The 16267-nt window shown below is 53.2% G+C and overlaps 1 protein-coding gene across 1 annotated transcript; it reads left to right on the top strand.

The window, feature by feature from the left end:
* Positions 1–9185: 9185 nt before the first annotated feature.
* Positions 9186–12512, top strand: LOC141992493 (interferon-induced protein with tetratricopeptide repeats 5-like). Its single transcript, XM_074961714.1, has 2 exons — positions 9186–9190; positions 10416–12512. Exons 1-2 carry the CDS (start codon positions 9186–9188, stop codon positions 11821–11823), a joined length of 1413 nt encoding a protein of 470 aa, XP_074817815.1. The 3' UTR covers positions 11824–12512.
* Positions 12513–16267: the final 3755 nt, after the last annotated feature.

Genomic DNA, 16267 nt, shown 5'->3' with positions numbered 1-16267 from the left:
AACCACCAGTGCCCCATGGCGGGCCTTGCCCATTAGGGACTAGAACACACTCCAGAGTGACTGCTTCATGGTGTGGAGATTTGTTAATTCAAGCGAAGAGCTTGGAAGGCAGAAGGTGAAGTTCATGTGCTGTGTTACTATTAGATCAGCGTCTCCAGGTCCTGTCCCCCTGAGCTGGTCTCTCCCCACCCACTGCCCCATGGCCCTTTGCCCCACTCAGGCAGTGGGAGAGAGTCGGGGCTTCTCTATTGGGTTTAGGTGTTTCTATGGTGCCTTATCACCGAGATCTCTTCTTTCGGGGACCCAAAGGCTTTTCTCCTCTGTCTCTGCAGTACAGACGCTGGAGGTGGACAGATCGCTCCCTGTATTACTTCAAAGCTTGGAACACTGGGGAACCAAACAACGACCATGGTGTCGAGTACTGTACTGAGCTGCTGAATTACAGGGGTAAGCAGACGGGTCAAACACACGCACCAACAAAGCAGCCAAGACAGGACCCTGGCCACACCCTCCAGCTCTCTCTGTGGGGATGGCCCCCTGTCCCGTCAGCCTGCCTGTCTCCCTCAGCTCACACTGCCACTCCCTCTCCTCTCAACTCACCTGGTAACTCCTCCCCCACGCATCCCAGTGTGAGGTTCAGCTCCAGTCAAAGGCAGGCCATACAGTACATTTGGCCCCAGACAATCAGTTAAACGGAAAGACCCAAGCAGAGCTATTGTCCACTAGATGATGTGCAGGCAGGGTATGGGTTCTTCAGTTGGTGCCTTTGGCACCCTGATTCTGGAGGCAGCCAAGGGGCTATTTTGGCCCCGGGGCAATTTAGAGCAGCCTCAGGACTGCTTTGACAGCGGCAGTAACAACCTGGACGGCCAGAGCACAGGAGCTTCCGCCACATCCCAGCCTGTCCCCTATGCTGGGGAGGCCAGGGTTGGACAAAGGCAGATGTCTCTCTTCTGGGTTCCCCTATGCAAGAGGAATCCGCAGCTGGCCATTTAAGCCAGCTTTCTGCTGTCCATGTTGCTGGAGTGGCGTGGGGGGTGGAGCGGGGCTGAAGGTCTCATCCCATTCACTGACAATAGGACAGAGAGCTGGGTGAACAGGGAAAGCTCACTCGCTAATTCATGAATGACTCATTCTTCATGGGGCTCTGCTAGTCACACAGACTCGCCCAGCCTCAGATGCTCACGAGTCTGAGTGTTCTATTCCCAGCCCTGCCACTGATCTCCTGGGTGACCTTGGGCAAGTCACTTCCCCACTATGGGCCTCAGTTTCCCCTGCCACCTCTTGTCTCCTTAGACTGTGCACTCTCTGGAGCAGGGATTGTCTGTTGGTATGTGCATGCATAGCACCTAGCACCAAGAGGCCCCATCGTGCTCTCATCAGACATATTCCAACACAATAGAAGAGGGTTGTGACGGGTTGGATCACAGAAAACCCCTTGGGGCTGCCAACTGATGTGCCAAGACTACTTCTGCCCCTGTTTTCCCTGGCAGCTTGGGACTTCAATGCCCTGCTTGGTTTGAGCCAGACATGCTTACCTGCTGCAAACAGAGCCCCAGGTCTGAACCATGTCCCCCAACAGCTGCAGGCTTAACTGAAAACAGCTTAAGAAGTGTTCCTGTCTCTAACACTCAGATGCCCAGCTCCCAGTGGGGTCCAAACCCCAAATAAATCTGTTTTACCCTGTATAAAGCTTATACAGGATAAACTCAGAGATTGTTCGCCCTCTATAACACTGTTAGAGAGAGATGCACAGCTGTTTCCCCCACTCCCCCTTCCCCAACCAGGTATTAATACATAATCTGGGTTAATTAATAAGTAAAAAGGTAGACTTCTTATGTGGATTGGAGTCTTCCAAGATCCATTGTCTATTAAGTGTTTCTTGATTGGGCACTTAACTTGCAAAGTCCTTTCTAAGGAAGCTGATCAAATGCCTTACTAAAGCTACTTAAAATCAAACAAGTACACAGCCAATATTCATAACTTTGAGTACAAAAATGATACATGCATACAGATATATTCAGTAGACCATAACCTTTGCAGAGATATGTTACATGGCCTATCTAGCATAAAATATATTCCAGTTATGTCCTATTTACTTTCATAAGCAGATTTCCATAAAGCATTATGGGGTGCAATGTCACAAGGGTCTTCCACTGTCACTCTGACACAGCGTCCCTCATGGAACGATGGAGCCTGTCCCTGTCTGAGGCACATGGGCCTTCATCTCCAGCCTCCTCATCCTTGCAGCCTCATGCACAGGAGCTGGGGTCTTCTCTCAGCAGTGTGCAATAAAAAGGGACATCACTGTAAGGGCAGGAATGGCCCCACTCGCCCTTCCATTGCCCCACTGATTGGTTTTGCCGTCTAGATTTTAAGACCTGGAATGATAAAGACTGTCATACGAAAAATGGCTACGTTTGCAAGTATCGACCCTAGCGAGGAGAGTCGCTCGCCTGCGCCTGAAGGGGGAGCTCAGTGCCTGGGATGCAAAAGAACTGGGCTCCTTGGGCATGATCATCAAGGTCCCAGACTTTCCGATGCCTTTGCTGCATCAAGGGACAGTCCTCGCCCTCCCTGAGAGACCAGATCTCACTTCCCCAGCTGCAAACTCTCTTCCCCGAAGTGTGTCTGTTCTAGTTACACTCCTGCCCCTTCCCCTCAGTGGCTGCAGCCCACAACAAGAATAAACTCTCCTGAGCATGCAGTTCTGTGTGTGTCTCCTCTGTCCCAATCCTGGCCCTGCATAGAGGCGTCCATCCAGCCCCCTCTGACTGTGTCCTGAACTGCCCAGATCTCAGTGGAGGAGAGGAAGGGGACCCTCAGAGGGAGGCAGGATGGGCCTGGCCTTTTGGATAAGGGACAGGACTTCGTCTCCCTCTAGATATCTGCAATAACCAGAGTTTCTTCTCTCTTCTGGCCCACCCATCTCCTCCTGGTCTTATCTCCACTCAGACACACAAAGCAGGGACGTTTCTAGCAGTTGTGTAAACATCAGGCCCCACCAGAGCTGGAAGCATTTGCCACAGTACTCAGCAGGCTGAGGTCCGTGAATACCACCCCTTGGACCTTTTTCCAGCTGGTCAGTGTTGGACAGTGACTGGGTTATGTTACTATTCCTGGGGGAATTCTGCACCACTGTGTGTGCAGAACTGGCTCGAGCCCCCCCACCGCAGTAATCTGGGAAAACTTAACACCGCCCCGGGCGCCTCCAAGAGACAATACGTCCCCACTCACAGGCACTGAGTCTGTGATTTACAAAAGAGAACTGCTATTAAAAGGGAAAGGGAACCCAGCATTAGTTTGGGAAAACATCACAACCACATTCAAACACATGTGATCATAAGCCAAGCCAACCCCACAGCACACTTTTGTTAGGTGGGTTCATTTTCGTATGTTTTGTGACTACAGGAATCCATGTTGGTTTCAAAATGGAATTTTATGCCCACGTGAGCTATAGGTCCATTTTCCCGCTCTTTTATTTCTCCTGGAGTTGTAAACAACTTCCAGTCAGAACTGGTTTTCCTAAGGGGTTTCCCAGAAGGGGCTTCCCGCCTTTTCTAAGGGGTTTCCCGGGCAAGTGTATAAAAAGCTGCCCCGAACATGGCCTCAGGGCTGTCCAACTGAGTGGCAGCCAGGGACGGTCATGGGTCTTACCTGCAGACATCTATCCATCCTAGGGATTTTCCTCCTACAGCTTCCTCACCTCTAAAGAGAAGAGAGGAGAGGAAACACCACTTACCTTTCTCATCGTCCATCGCTGTGCTCCTGAGCGTACCATTTCTTCTGTTTTCCTGGGGCCCCGAAGGAACATCAAGGGACTCCTTGGAGCTCCTCTCCAAAGCCTTGCCGTTAGCCAGAGGATTGAGGTCCCAAGCACCTGCTGTCGCTTTGATCTGCCAAGACGGATTTTATATCTGTTTTGTAGGGTTGAGTTTGGGGGTAATCACTGTATTGCGCAGTTTTGCTCTTTATTCCCCTTCTTATTTGTCCCACTCTTTGTTATAAACCCTTCGATACACTTTATTTGATTTTACCTTTACTGATTGACTCCTCATTATTTAGGGTGGGAGGGGTCCTCTTTGCAGGAGAAGGGATCCTACCAGATGACAGATGCTGGACAGGGAGGCCGAACCTAGGGAGACTGAAATCACACACACACACTCCTCCTTTGCCTTTCAGTCCTTTCCCCCTTTAACACAGGGCAGTGTCTTTTGCCTCAGTTTCCCAGCTGCTGGTGGGAAAGTCTGAGGAATGAATGTCCCATTAGCACATCGCTCCCTTCTCCCTCCACTGCACCCCACACACAGTTGGCCGTCTTTGGTCAGCAAAGACCCAGAGCTCAGAGGGGCCTTCATGTGGGTTCCCTCCCACCCCCACCCAGGACGTGCATTGAGCACAACGGACCCTGCTGCCACCCTTCCCTCTGCCACCATCGGTCACCCCGGCGCTGCTGCTGCTTCTCTGCCGCCACCCGCCGCTCTCTGCGATGCCACGTTCTCAGGTCCCACCACTGAACCCAGCGCTCGGTGAGTAGCGGGAAACCTCACTGCTCGGGCGCTCTCTTTCCCTGCACCACCGTCCCGCACCAGGTCGATGGCTCGGCCGCTAGAGCTCATCACCAACTCTTGCTGGTGGCCGCTCTGACAATTTTTCCTAAAAGACTTAATTAACTTTAGGAAAAACAAACAAATATGCACATGGACACGTCCACGCCATTGTAATTTATCTAAATGTAGGATTTGTATTTTGCAGACTCAAGAATAAAAACAATGTACAGGTGTCTCTATTGTTTACTAGACCCAAATGCAATAGAAACACAAATAAGCTGCTTTGAACGTTCTTATCTTTTTTGTTGTTTCTTTGGCTTTTTTGGTAAAAGGTGGATGTCTGTACGACAATTTGACCCGGACGTTGCTCCTAGTCTTGTGCTCTGCGCAGGAGCGACTCACCGTGCCAGGGAGCTGCCAAACCCTGTAGTTACAGCAACTGTAAACAGCGAGTGCGGCCCTTCAGCAAAGCCCACCCTGGGGAAGGTGGGTTGGGAACTCCCCTGTGGCTGTGGAGTCCCAGGCTCCCCGTGCCCCGGCCAGGCAGGAGTGGGAGAGCTGCCCAGGGGAATGCCCTGGGGACCCAATGCCTCAGCTGCCTGCACTGACAAGAGCTGGCTCCAGCACCACGGGTCTCCAGAGACGCTGCCTACACCCTGCTTCACGAGAGCGCTTCACTGGAGGGTGGTGGCCTGCATCAGGACAGGCTCAGCCCACTTCTGCTGCCCTTTACTCATACAACAAGGTAACAACCTGTCATTCCCCTGCATTCAATAGTAAACTGATTTGTAACCCACCAGCAGCCAACACTGCTCCCTTTGGCACGGCAGCTCTGTCTGCTGGATATCGAGGCAGAGAAGGTGAGTTCATAGAATCGTAGAACTGGAAGGGACCTCGAGAGGTCATCTAGCCCAGTCCCCTGCACTCAAGGCAGGGCTAGGTATGATCTAGAGTCTAGACCATCCCTGGCAGGCGTTTAACCGGCTCTTAAAAATCCCCAATGATGGAGAGTCCACAACCTCCCTAGCCAATTTATTCCAGTGCTTAACCACCCTGACAGCTAGGAAGTTTATGTCCAACCTAAACCTCCCTGGCTGCAATTTAAGCCCACTGCTTCTTCTCCTGTCCTCAGAGGTTAAGAAAAACAATTTTTCTCCCGCCTCCTTGTAACAACCTTTTATGTACTCATGTAAATACAGAAGTCGTTTTCCCCCAGCCCATCACTAGATGTTAAAGGAGATCTCAGTCATTCCCTGCTCACATAGCCACTGGGAGCTGACAACAGGAAGGGATTCAGAGGGTTAACAGCCCATGGGGAACGCGGCTCCCTCCCACCAGCTGGGCACCCCAGTCACTCAACCCTGCACAGAGACCAGGCATGAGGGGCAGTCGCAGCCCTGCTTCTATGCCACCCAACCCCTGCAACCCTCTGCAGGGCCCCACAGAGCCAGGATCAGCCCCAGCACAGCAGTGGGTGGCTGTGTGTGTGGGTGTGGGGGAGGGCGGGAATATGTTCACAGGGGCATGCATGTGAGTCGTGCAAGTGTTCGCAGGAGGAGGGTGTGGGGAGGGGGATGTTCAGGGGGGAAGGGTGGGTGACGTCTCTCCTGCTGTCCCCGCTCCCCGTCCTGGGCACCTGCCAGCTCTTTGCACAGAGATCAGGAAGCTGAAACCCAGAGAAATGAAACCTAAAGGGAGCGTGAGGAATCAGAAAGAGCTGGGCCGGGAAACACAGCAGGCTATGGTGAGGCCCCACCCCCGGCCAGCCTGCCTCACTCTGGGGAGAATGCATTCGGCTGGCAAGGCCTCAGGCTGCTCTGAGAGCCTCGGATGACCGGGGCTGGGGAGCACACGGGACATGATGGGATTTGTGCCTTTAAGGAGCCCTTTATGCATCTCCAGCAAGGGGCTCTCAGCTGGGAGCTGGTCAGGGCCCGTTAACCCTCGCAAGCCCAGGCCTCAGGCACCGACACCCCCCAACAAAAAGCAACCGCGGCTTTGCATCCCCTTTAAATAAATTGCTCTAGATGTGGCCCTAGGGTGCTGGCTGTTCCCCCCTCACCCCTCAATGATGGGACAGTCCCCCCTACCGATCGAGGGCAGAGAACCAGGCAAACGATTCCCTGAGTTTGTTGAAATCGGCTTTTTAAGTGTATTGTCTTTATGCTGCTGCTCCCCCTGCTTCCTTCCCCTAGGATCACAAACTCTTTATCGCTGTGTAGTCACTTTCACCCAAGTTGCCTTCCACCTTCAGGTTCACAGCCAGCTCCTCCCTATTAGTGAGAAGGAAATGGCAACTAGCCACCGGCCTTCCCCCTTTTACATCCTCCACCTTCTGAAACAAAACAAAATGTATATTTAAAAAACCCTAGGGAAAGACGCTTCTCCCTCTGGGAGAGGAGAAACCAAACATGTGACAGGTGTGAGTCACAGTACTTAATGCACAGCTGGAAAGCGCTCAGACACTGCAATGAGGAGCAGAGAGTAAGAACCCATGTAGGACTGAACAGAAGTCACCCCCACACTGTCCCCACAGCGCAGTGAACCAGGCAGGGGCCCACGGAGATAGAACGCGATCGTGTCATTGAAGAGCGCACCAGCATGCGGCACTACAAAGGGAAGAGATGAGGCTACACAGGGAACCTGGGTAACGATGCAGCCTCTGGCGAGACACAGCTGAGAGTATCAGTTCAGGACAAATTGCTTAGAGCAGGGCAGTTACAGCCCACGGTTGGGTTTCCTTTACTATTAAGGCACACCAAACCAGCCAAACAGATCACTTCGGTCTCACCCCACTGGCTAACCATAAGTCACACAAGCAATTCCCTTAGACACTCCACTTCCCCAGTATCACCACCAGGGCCACTCGTTATGGGGACGACTGGTTATGAAAACCAATACCCCAGTAAAAGAAAAACGGTTCTCCCAAACCTAAAGGACCAAGCCCCACACCCAGGTCAATATACAAGTCAGATCTCACCCACAAATCACACTGTTGCCAATCCTTTAGAATCTAAAAGTTTACTCATTGAAAGAAAGAAAGAAATATAGATGAGAGCTAAAATTGGTTAAATGGAATCAATGATATACAGTGATGGCAAAGTTCTTGGTTCAGGCATGTCACAGTGATGGAATAAATGGCAGGTTCAAATCAAGTCTCTGGAGAACGTCCCCAGCTGGGATGGGTCATTCAGTCCTTTGTTCAGAGCTTCAGTGTCGCAAAGTCTCTCCAAAGGTAAGAAACAGGATTGAAGATAAAATGGAGGGATTTCCAGGGCCTTTTATATCCTCTGCCGTGTGGAAGGACACCCCTTTGTTCTTACTGTGGAAAATCACAGCAGCAAGATGGCGTTTGGAGTCACATGGGCAAGCCACATGTCCCTGCATGACTCAATTCTTTTACAGGGAGAGCAGCCATTGCTCACATGCTACCTTGAACATTCCCAGGAAGACTTCTCATGTGAATTGGAGTCTCCCAAGGTCCACTGTCCGTTAAGTGTTTCTTGACTGGGCACTTACCGAGAATAGTCCCTTCTCAAGAAGCTGACCAAATGCTTCCCTGAGGCTACTTAGAATCAAGCACATTGAGATACAAGTACATAGCCAATGTTCATCACTTCAGCCACAACAACGATACACCCAGACAGACAGCATAATCCTACCCAGCCAATCCTAACCTCTCCATAGACACCTCACACGACAACCTCTGTACCATATTTGCTGCAAATATATAACAGTGGTTGCAACAATGATCTATACGGTCACAACCTGACTATTATTTCCTCACTTTAGAGGGTTTAATTTCTATGTGGGGGAGGCATTTTCAAAAGTGCCGAAGTGACTGAGGAGCATGGCTCACGCTGGCAGCCAATGGGGCCTGGGTGTCTAAACCGGGGGCAGGGGGGCCTTTGGAAAATCGCACCCTGCGCGGATAAAGCTGGGGGAGGGTTCGGGGAGAGGAGGAGACCTGGGGGAGCAGGTACAAAGCTCTCACCTTTGGCTAATTGCCCTGCCTCCGTCATCGCCCTCTGCTCCTCGCTGCTCTGTGCCCAGGCAGGGCCCTGGAAGTGCATGAGGGCGATACGAACACCCCTCGGTGGTGGGGAAGGGCTGGCCGGGGCCGGGACACGGGCAACCGGTTCGGGGCAGGGGGCTGTGGAGCTGGTTGGGGGCGTAGCGGGGAGCGCGCCGCGGCGTGGTGATGGTGAGTGACCCCGTCTGTGTGCTGGGAAGCCCAGGCCAGGATTGTACGTGTGCAAGCGCGTGTGTGCGCACACACACACACACACACACACCCCATAACTAGCCCCATGTCACCCATGGAGCTGCAGGTGGCGACTCGGGCTGAGCGGACGCTGAAGATGACAAGGGGAAGTGAAAGTTAAGTTTCAGTTTCCTTTTCTCCTGCTCACTCTCGCTTCCTGGGGAAAGGCAGCTCCCCAGCCAAACCAGCGAGATCCCCAGCGAGCAACCCGCCCTGCGTATGAAGGGCAGCATCGCCCGGGCGGCCACAGTCCGTCCTGCCCGGGCAGAACTCGGGTCTCTCCCTGAACCGGGCACTTCCACACCGTGGGAAGAAACCCGGGGCAGTGAAAGGAGCCGTCACCTCCCCTGCCTGGGACTCAGCGGATCGCAATGAGGTAGGAGCATTGGGGTCGCTGGGCGGGGGGGACATTTCCAGCGAGGGCTAAAGTCAGACAGCTTGCCACCCCCCTCTGCGCATTTCTGGGCTGTAAATCTCCGGCTTTTAAATCTCTGGGGCGCGGTCACTCTGGGGTGATTCTGCGTCCTGTTGACTCTCCAGGCTGGTGCCTCTCAGGGCTAGTGCAGGTCACTGTTGACACCTCCCCTGCGAGCTCCCCTCGCTGTACCTTCACGGAGAACTCCCCCTCTGGCCAGCTGTCACTCCGGCTTCGCTCCGCATCAACGGAGGAGCCGGTAAGAGAGTGCCCCCCCCAGCCCTGTGCCCCCTCTCCGTTGTGTTTCAGAGGAGCAGCCCTGTTAGTCTGTATTCTCAAAGAGAAAAGGAGGACTTGTGGCACCTTAGAGATGAACCAATTTGTTTGAGCATAAGCTTTCCTGAGCTACAGCTCACTTCATCGGATGCATTCTCTAGCCCACGAAAGCTTATGCTCAAATAAATTGGTTCGTCTCTAAGGTGCCACAAGTCCTCCTTCTCTCTGTTGTAGTTTCTAACATCCACGTGGCTGTTACCAGACTATTCACTGGCCTTGTAACTCCTGCTCCCCTCCGCGCCCCTCTGCAAAACCTGGCTGCGGGTGCGTGTGGGGCGGGGGGGAGAGATTAACTCTGATCCCTGGGGAGCTGGAGCCAAGGGGCAGCTGGGGGGCGGGACGGGACCAGCCCAGGAGATGCAGAGAGAAAAGGCAGCAGCAGCAGGAGCCCGGAGCTACAGCGCGGGGGAGGCTGCTGGGAGGGGAACCAGCTGCACGTAGCCCCACTGCCCCCCCAGCACCACCCTGAGCGCAGGGCACCGGCACCAGACCAGAGCGCAGGGACAGCTGGGGGGTGGGGGGGGCTGTGTCTCTAGCAAGGCGGGGGGGGTGGTCCTGTGAGTCTAACAAGGCGGGGGGGGGGGAAGGTTGTTCTATTGTTCAGTGTGGTGCTTGTTCCAGGGTGACCATATTTCAGGTTCCCAAAAAGAGGACACTGCCGAGTGGGGAGGGGGAGGGAATGTGGGGGTGGGGGTACAATTGGTGGGTGCTGAAGGGGATACCTGCAGCAGGGGTACTCACTGGAGGTGGGGGGCAGTGTCGCTCCCTGTCATGGTGGTGGGGATGATTGCAGCATGTAGTGGAAATTCATTCAGCCCAGATGGAGTCTCATTTTCCCCTCTCTTTGCAGCACCCTGCGTCTGAAGGAGAAGCTGCAGGCCCTCCAGTGCCACTTCACCTGGAACTTTGAAATCAGAGACCAGGTAGATGCAGTTCACCTCCTCCAAACTCTGGCTCTCAGGATTGCCCACATTCACTACCAGAACCAGCCCACGCTCCTTGCCATGCAGGCTTATCTCTGCCACCTGCAAGGGCAATATGAAGACGCTCTGCAAAGCCTTAGAGAAGCCGAAGAGATTCTGCAAAGAGATCACCCAGATAACTTCCCCCGGCAGGTCCTGGTCATTTATGGAAACTACGCCTGGATCTATTATCACTTGGCCCACTATGATTTGGTTGAGCTTTACCTGGACAAGGTTAGAGAGATCTGCCGCTCCCTGAAGAGCCGCTCTCCACATGCAGCTCAGATCCCTGAGATACATGCACAGAAAGGCTGGTCTCTCCTGGCAGCAGGCTTCCGCAATGGCACTGAAGCCACAAAGTGTTTCCAAATTGCATTAAGAGAAGACGAAGCAAATGGGGAATTTCTTGCTGGGTTGGCAATTGCGGTCTTTGCATCGTGGACTCACTCACACAAGCCTGTACTTCGGGAAGCAGCCAAAAAGAAGTTGGTTGCCATTCTCCATGAACAGCAGCAAAACTATGAAGCTAAGGTGTATTTAGCCAAGATCCTTAAGAAGTGTGATAGACAGCAAGCCAAAGCCCTCTTAGAAGATGTTGTTCAGAATAGCCTGGACCCTGAGGTCCTGAGACATGCAGCCAAGTTCTTTCAACCAGAATTCATAGAAAAAGCAATCTCTGTTCTAGAGCAAGCAATCTCTCTGAACCCCAATTATCATCTCCTTCACTATGACCTTGGCGTCTGCTACAAGAAACAACTGGAGCAGGCCAAGTCAGGCAGAAGAGAAGAAATATTGGCAGCAGCTATTGAGGCCTTCAAAAAGGCTGTGCAGAAAGATCCAGCCTCTGTGTTTTCAAGGCTGGCTTTAGCTGAAATGTATGGAGAAAACACACCTCACTACCAAGAAGAGATTTATCTCAATCTCCTGAGTGAAATGCCCAGCCTCAGCAAGAAGTGTCAGCAGGCAGTCTACCTTCACTGGGGGGATTTCCTCTTCTACAAGCAGAAGTCAGTGTGGGAGGCAGCTAAGATGTACAAAGCAGGTTTTGCCATTCCAGACAACTACCTGGAGAGGCAACAACTGAAAAGCAGGTTGGAAGAGGTGGCAGGAGAATTCCAGCAGAGCTTCCAAACCACAGAGGCTGAGGCCATACATTACTTCATTCAAGAGAATGAAAGTCCGTGGTACATGGGGAGATCCACTGGTGGCAACAACAGAGCAGGAGACTGGAGAAGGAGAGAAAATGCGGGATCCTTTCCCTTCCCTTCCGTGGACACACCACGACCTCTTTCTTAAGTGAGTCACTTTCCCCACCTGTGTAACAGTGATATTCGTGATGCAAATGATTCTGGGTTCCCTGAATTGTTCAGACCACAGCACATCTTGCTGCTGTTTCTTATAATTATTATTAGCTACCTTTCTTCTGATAGCACCTAGAAGCCCAGACATGGACCAGGACCCCATTGCGTCTGGCCCCAAAGAGTCTACCGTCTGCAACGAGAGACAACAGGAGGGAACCGGCAGACAGACGGAGGAGCACAAAGAGACAATACTGGTCAGCAAAATGACAGTGGTCTCAGCCCACCAGCCGTTGTCAAGTGTTTTGTAAGTATCACCGCAGAGGACAGTTTAGCTTCTGACACTGAGCAGCTGTTTCTACTCAGAGGGGACAGTGCGACCATCCTTGTCTCTAAGCAAACCTACCTTCCAGCTCTGCTGCCTTCTAACGTCCACGCAGCAAATAAGAATGGAGTTTCTTCTAACAGCGTTGAGTTTTTGTATTTGCATGGCTGAGTGCCTGTAGTGTGTCTATATCATGAGTCCCATCTTTGCTTTCAGCACCTCTCACTGACAATGACTCACATTGACATGGCACCTTCATCCCCAGCTTGTCACTGATCTGCTATGGTTTTATTTCATTTACAATAAAAGTAACTGAGAAAACAGAAATCAGTCAATTACACCATCTTGGAACATTCCTTTCCGTGCCCTTAGATTGCATCAGGGTGAGCAGCACACACAGGACCCCACGGGCGCTTCGAACTCACAGTAAACCACCGTGACAGTCACTAATAGAGCTGGAGCCAAGGCTGGAGTTTCAGAAGCTCGCTTGGTGGAAATGAGTGTCCAGATTTACCAAAGAGCTCAGCACACAGCAGCTCCCATTGTTCTCAGCTGGGGTCCAAGACCCCTGCAGTATTCTCAGGGGGGTGGGGGGTGGGCGGTGGAATCCTCTATTGTTCTCAATGGGGTAGGGTGAGGAAGATTCTCCATGGTTTTCAGTAGACACTGCTAGCCCTTTGGAAAAGCAGCCATAGACGCTTAGACAGCTAAGGGGGTACCTTTGAGGTCTGCTGGGCACTCAAGGGATTACCATAAAGGACCCTAAACTCTCAGGTGGGTGAGGTGGACAAAGGGGTGGGGCAGGGGTAAAGGCTCCTTACCTGGCACGTTCAAAAGCCCTCCCAGGGGTCCTGTGTGCTCCAACCCCTCAGGCACAGCGACCCCATCAGGTGCAGGTGAACACGCTCACCCCAGCGCTGCCAGCTGGCCAGGCGCGTCCAAACACCACGGGCCCCTTTGCGCTGCGATGAAGGGATAAGCAGACAGCCAGGGCAGGCTGGGTGTGAGTGAGTGAGAGGGGGGTTGGAACTGGCAGGTTTGCCCTGTCGGGGGATGCTGGAGGGGACGGGGCGTAGATCCACGGGGAGCTTGGGGAAGGGGCAAAACACAGGAAAGCTCTTATCTGGTTGGGGGCTGCTTTGCACGCAGAGCAGGTGCCCTGCTTCCAGCCGCAATCCCTTTCCACAGCAAACCTGGGCAGTCAGCAGGTACCTGCCCCAGGGCTGTCCGGGGTTGGGGGCCCCTCCCAGCAGCTGTTTGTGGATGGATGTATCACCACTCAGAGCTGGAAAGGAGCCGCGTAGACCCAGCTACGGGGGTTCAGGCAGTTTTATGGGGACCAGAGCGACCATTCTGTGGGCACAGTGGAGAGCTGAGATGGCGTGACAGGGTTGGTGCTACTCACCCCTGGGCAGCACCGTCTTCTGGCTCATCTGGGGAATTAGCTCGGATGCCCCTTCCTGTGCTTACTCAGCCCGTCGAGCCCCTTGGTCACGCCCTGGCCTCTCACGCGCTGGGAGCAGCCGCGCTTCCCTCTCCCTGAGCCCCCCCGATCACCTCATGTTAACGTTCTGCCCCGGCCGGGTGTCATCGCAGGCTGCTCCAGACGGCCCCCACCACCCCCAGGGGCTCTCCCTCATGTGTCACCCCAGCACTGACTGGTGGGGGAACCCGGCCCGCCCTCTGCCCCGGATGCCAGTCCAAGGACCTCAACCCAGCAGCTGTGGGGTATTCCTCTCCCAGCCCTTCCTGCTCCTCCCCTGTGTAAACACCCCCAAACCCAGGGTGCTCCGGCTCCAGCGCCCCCCCACCCCACCCCACCCCACTCCCGGGCTGCTCGGGCTCCAGCGCCTGCCCCCGCTCCAGCATCCTCTCCACCACCACCCCCGCTCCAGCTCCCCAGCTCCAGCCCCCTGGCTGCTGCAGCTCTGCCTCCTGCCCAGCTCTGGTGGCTGCTCTCCCCTTAGCTCAGCCCTGCCCTGGCTCAGGGAGCTCCAGCGCACACGGAGGACAGGCCCCCAGGCTCCTGACTCCCTCATTGGCCTGCCCGCCCTGTCAATCAGCCTGACCTAGAGTATTGACCCCTGCCCATTGGCCCCAGGGACTGCCAGTCTCAGGATTCTAATTTCTCCGTGGCCCTTCCCCGCTATTGGCAGAGGGCAGCCAAACAACCCCACTCAGTGTCAGTGCGGGGCCAGCAGCCCCCTTACACCGGGACGGCTTCCTGCTCTCCCCCAGCTGACACACAAGCTGATCCCCTCCATCTCTCTCCCATCCCATCCCTATCCTTTCACCTGCACCACCAGCCTCTTTCCTGTCCCCCGCCCCGCCTCCTACCCCCCCATTCCCTACAAACCTTAAATCTGCCTCCTGCCCCCGAGAGCTTCTCCACCCTCCCTTTACAGGGCTCTGCTGTTCCTGAGACGTAACCATGTCCTGGCTAGCCCCCAACGCACCCCTCATGGAGCGCCACACATTTTGCCTCTGAGTGTTAGGATGACCACCCGTTCTTTATTTTATAGGACTGTCCCTTATTTCATTGATTCGGCCCTTATGATGACCATCCATAACTTAATTCTCCTGCGGTTTTTTTCCCCCTTTCTTCCATCCAACAAAGGTGGTCACTCTGCTGCACCGGGCTTGGGTCTCACTGAACACAGTCGGAGATGGCTGCCCTCTTCATTACAGGCAACTTCCCTGCCACGTGCAGACAGCCTGTAGGGAAATGGCAGCCATCTTGCTGCCTTCAGCCCCATTGAGAGTAATGGGAGATAGCAGCCAAAATGGCTGCGGAAAACTTCACCCATTGGCAGTGTGGCTGGTGAGGGCAGGGCCTAGAGGGCAATGCGGCCCTGAGCGACCCTCTGTGTCAGGGATGGAGGCTGTGCCAGTCACAGGGGTGGCTCTGCAGGGCTATGGAGAACTGTGTCCATCGGATCTCCAAGCCCCCTCGTGCCGTGAGAGCCCGGAGGCGGCTCCGCAGGGCCATGGGGAAGCATATTTATTGTCACACTTGCTGGAGTGGCTCATGAGTGAGAATACCAGCCTCAAGGCAGACTTTTAAGAACCACAGCACAAACCCCAAACTGGCTGGGAGTTCTATACTTCGATTTCACCAACCAAGTGACAAGTTTGAACCCCTCAGGCTCTAGGCAGCTTTACCGTGGGGCCACAGACAGTCCCCTGGGGCATTCCAATCTCTCTCGCAACCCAGGCAAGCTTGCTCTGTGGCACATGGTTGCTTTACACCAAAGATCACAAAATATTCAGGTTAGTCTCACTCACAAAGGACCATTCACTTACACTCAGCTCAATTTGCACCTTAGATCTCACACCAAAGACAACACTTGTAGACATTTCTCTAGTAAACTAGGATTTATTAACCAGGAAAAAGAAATAAGAGCATTATTTACAAAGTTAAAACAAGTAACCATACACACAAAAACGTGTTGCAGTCTTAGGATTCACATGGTGCCAGAGCTGATGAAATATGCCAGCTCGATGTGTCCATTAGGGCTAACCCAGGTTAGTCCTGCGGATCTCTTGCTTGTGTTTAGGAATCTTTGCCCCTGAGAATCTAAACAGGATAAAAGGACCATAATTCCTTCTGCTCCGAGATTTTTATCCCCATCTCCCTAGAGTCTGGACAAGTGCTTCTACATGCTTGATTTAGTTCTAAATGGGAGCACAGGATCCAGCCCAAGAGGTGAATCTAGCTGAACCGCCTTGTGATAGCATCCATAAAATAATTAAATTGAACATATCTGGGGGGAGGGGACCACCAAAGAAGTCCAACACAGGAGCATTTAATTTCAGAAAGGGGAACTACACAAAAATGAGGAAGCTAGTTAAACAGAAATGAAATGTCCAGTCCTAAAACCTATGTATGTAACCTATCATTTAAACCAGCTTCTGTACCAGATGTCTGGAGGATAGCTAATGTGACACCAATTTCTAAAAAAGCTCCAGAGGTGATCCTGGCAATTACAGTCCAGTAAGCCTCACTTCACTACCAGGCAAAGTGATTGAAACTATAATGAGGAACAGAATTATCAGACACAGATGAACACAATTTCATAGAATCATAGGACTGGAAGGGACCTCGAGAAGTCTTCTA

The sequence above is a fragment of the Natator depressus genome, chromosome 1 (assembly GCF_965152275.1).
Source record: "Natator depressus isolate rNatDep1 chromosome 1, rNatDep2.hap1, whole genome shotgun sequence".
NCBI lineage: Eukaryota > Metazoa > Chordata > Testudines > Cheloniidae > Natator > Natator depressus.
Note: the sequence above shows the minus strand (reverse complement) of the source record. Positions and strands in the feature narration are given on the sequence as shown.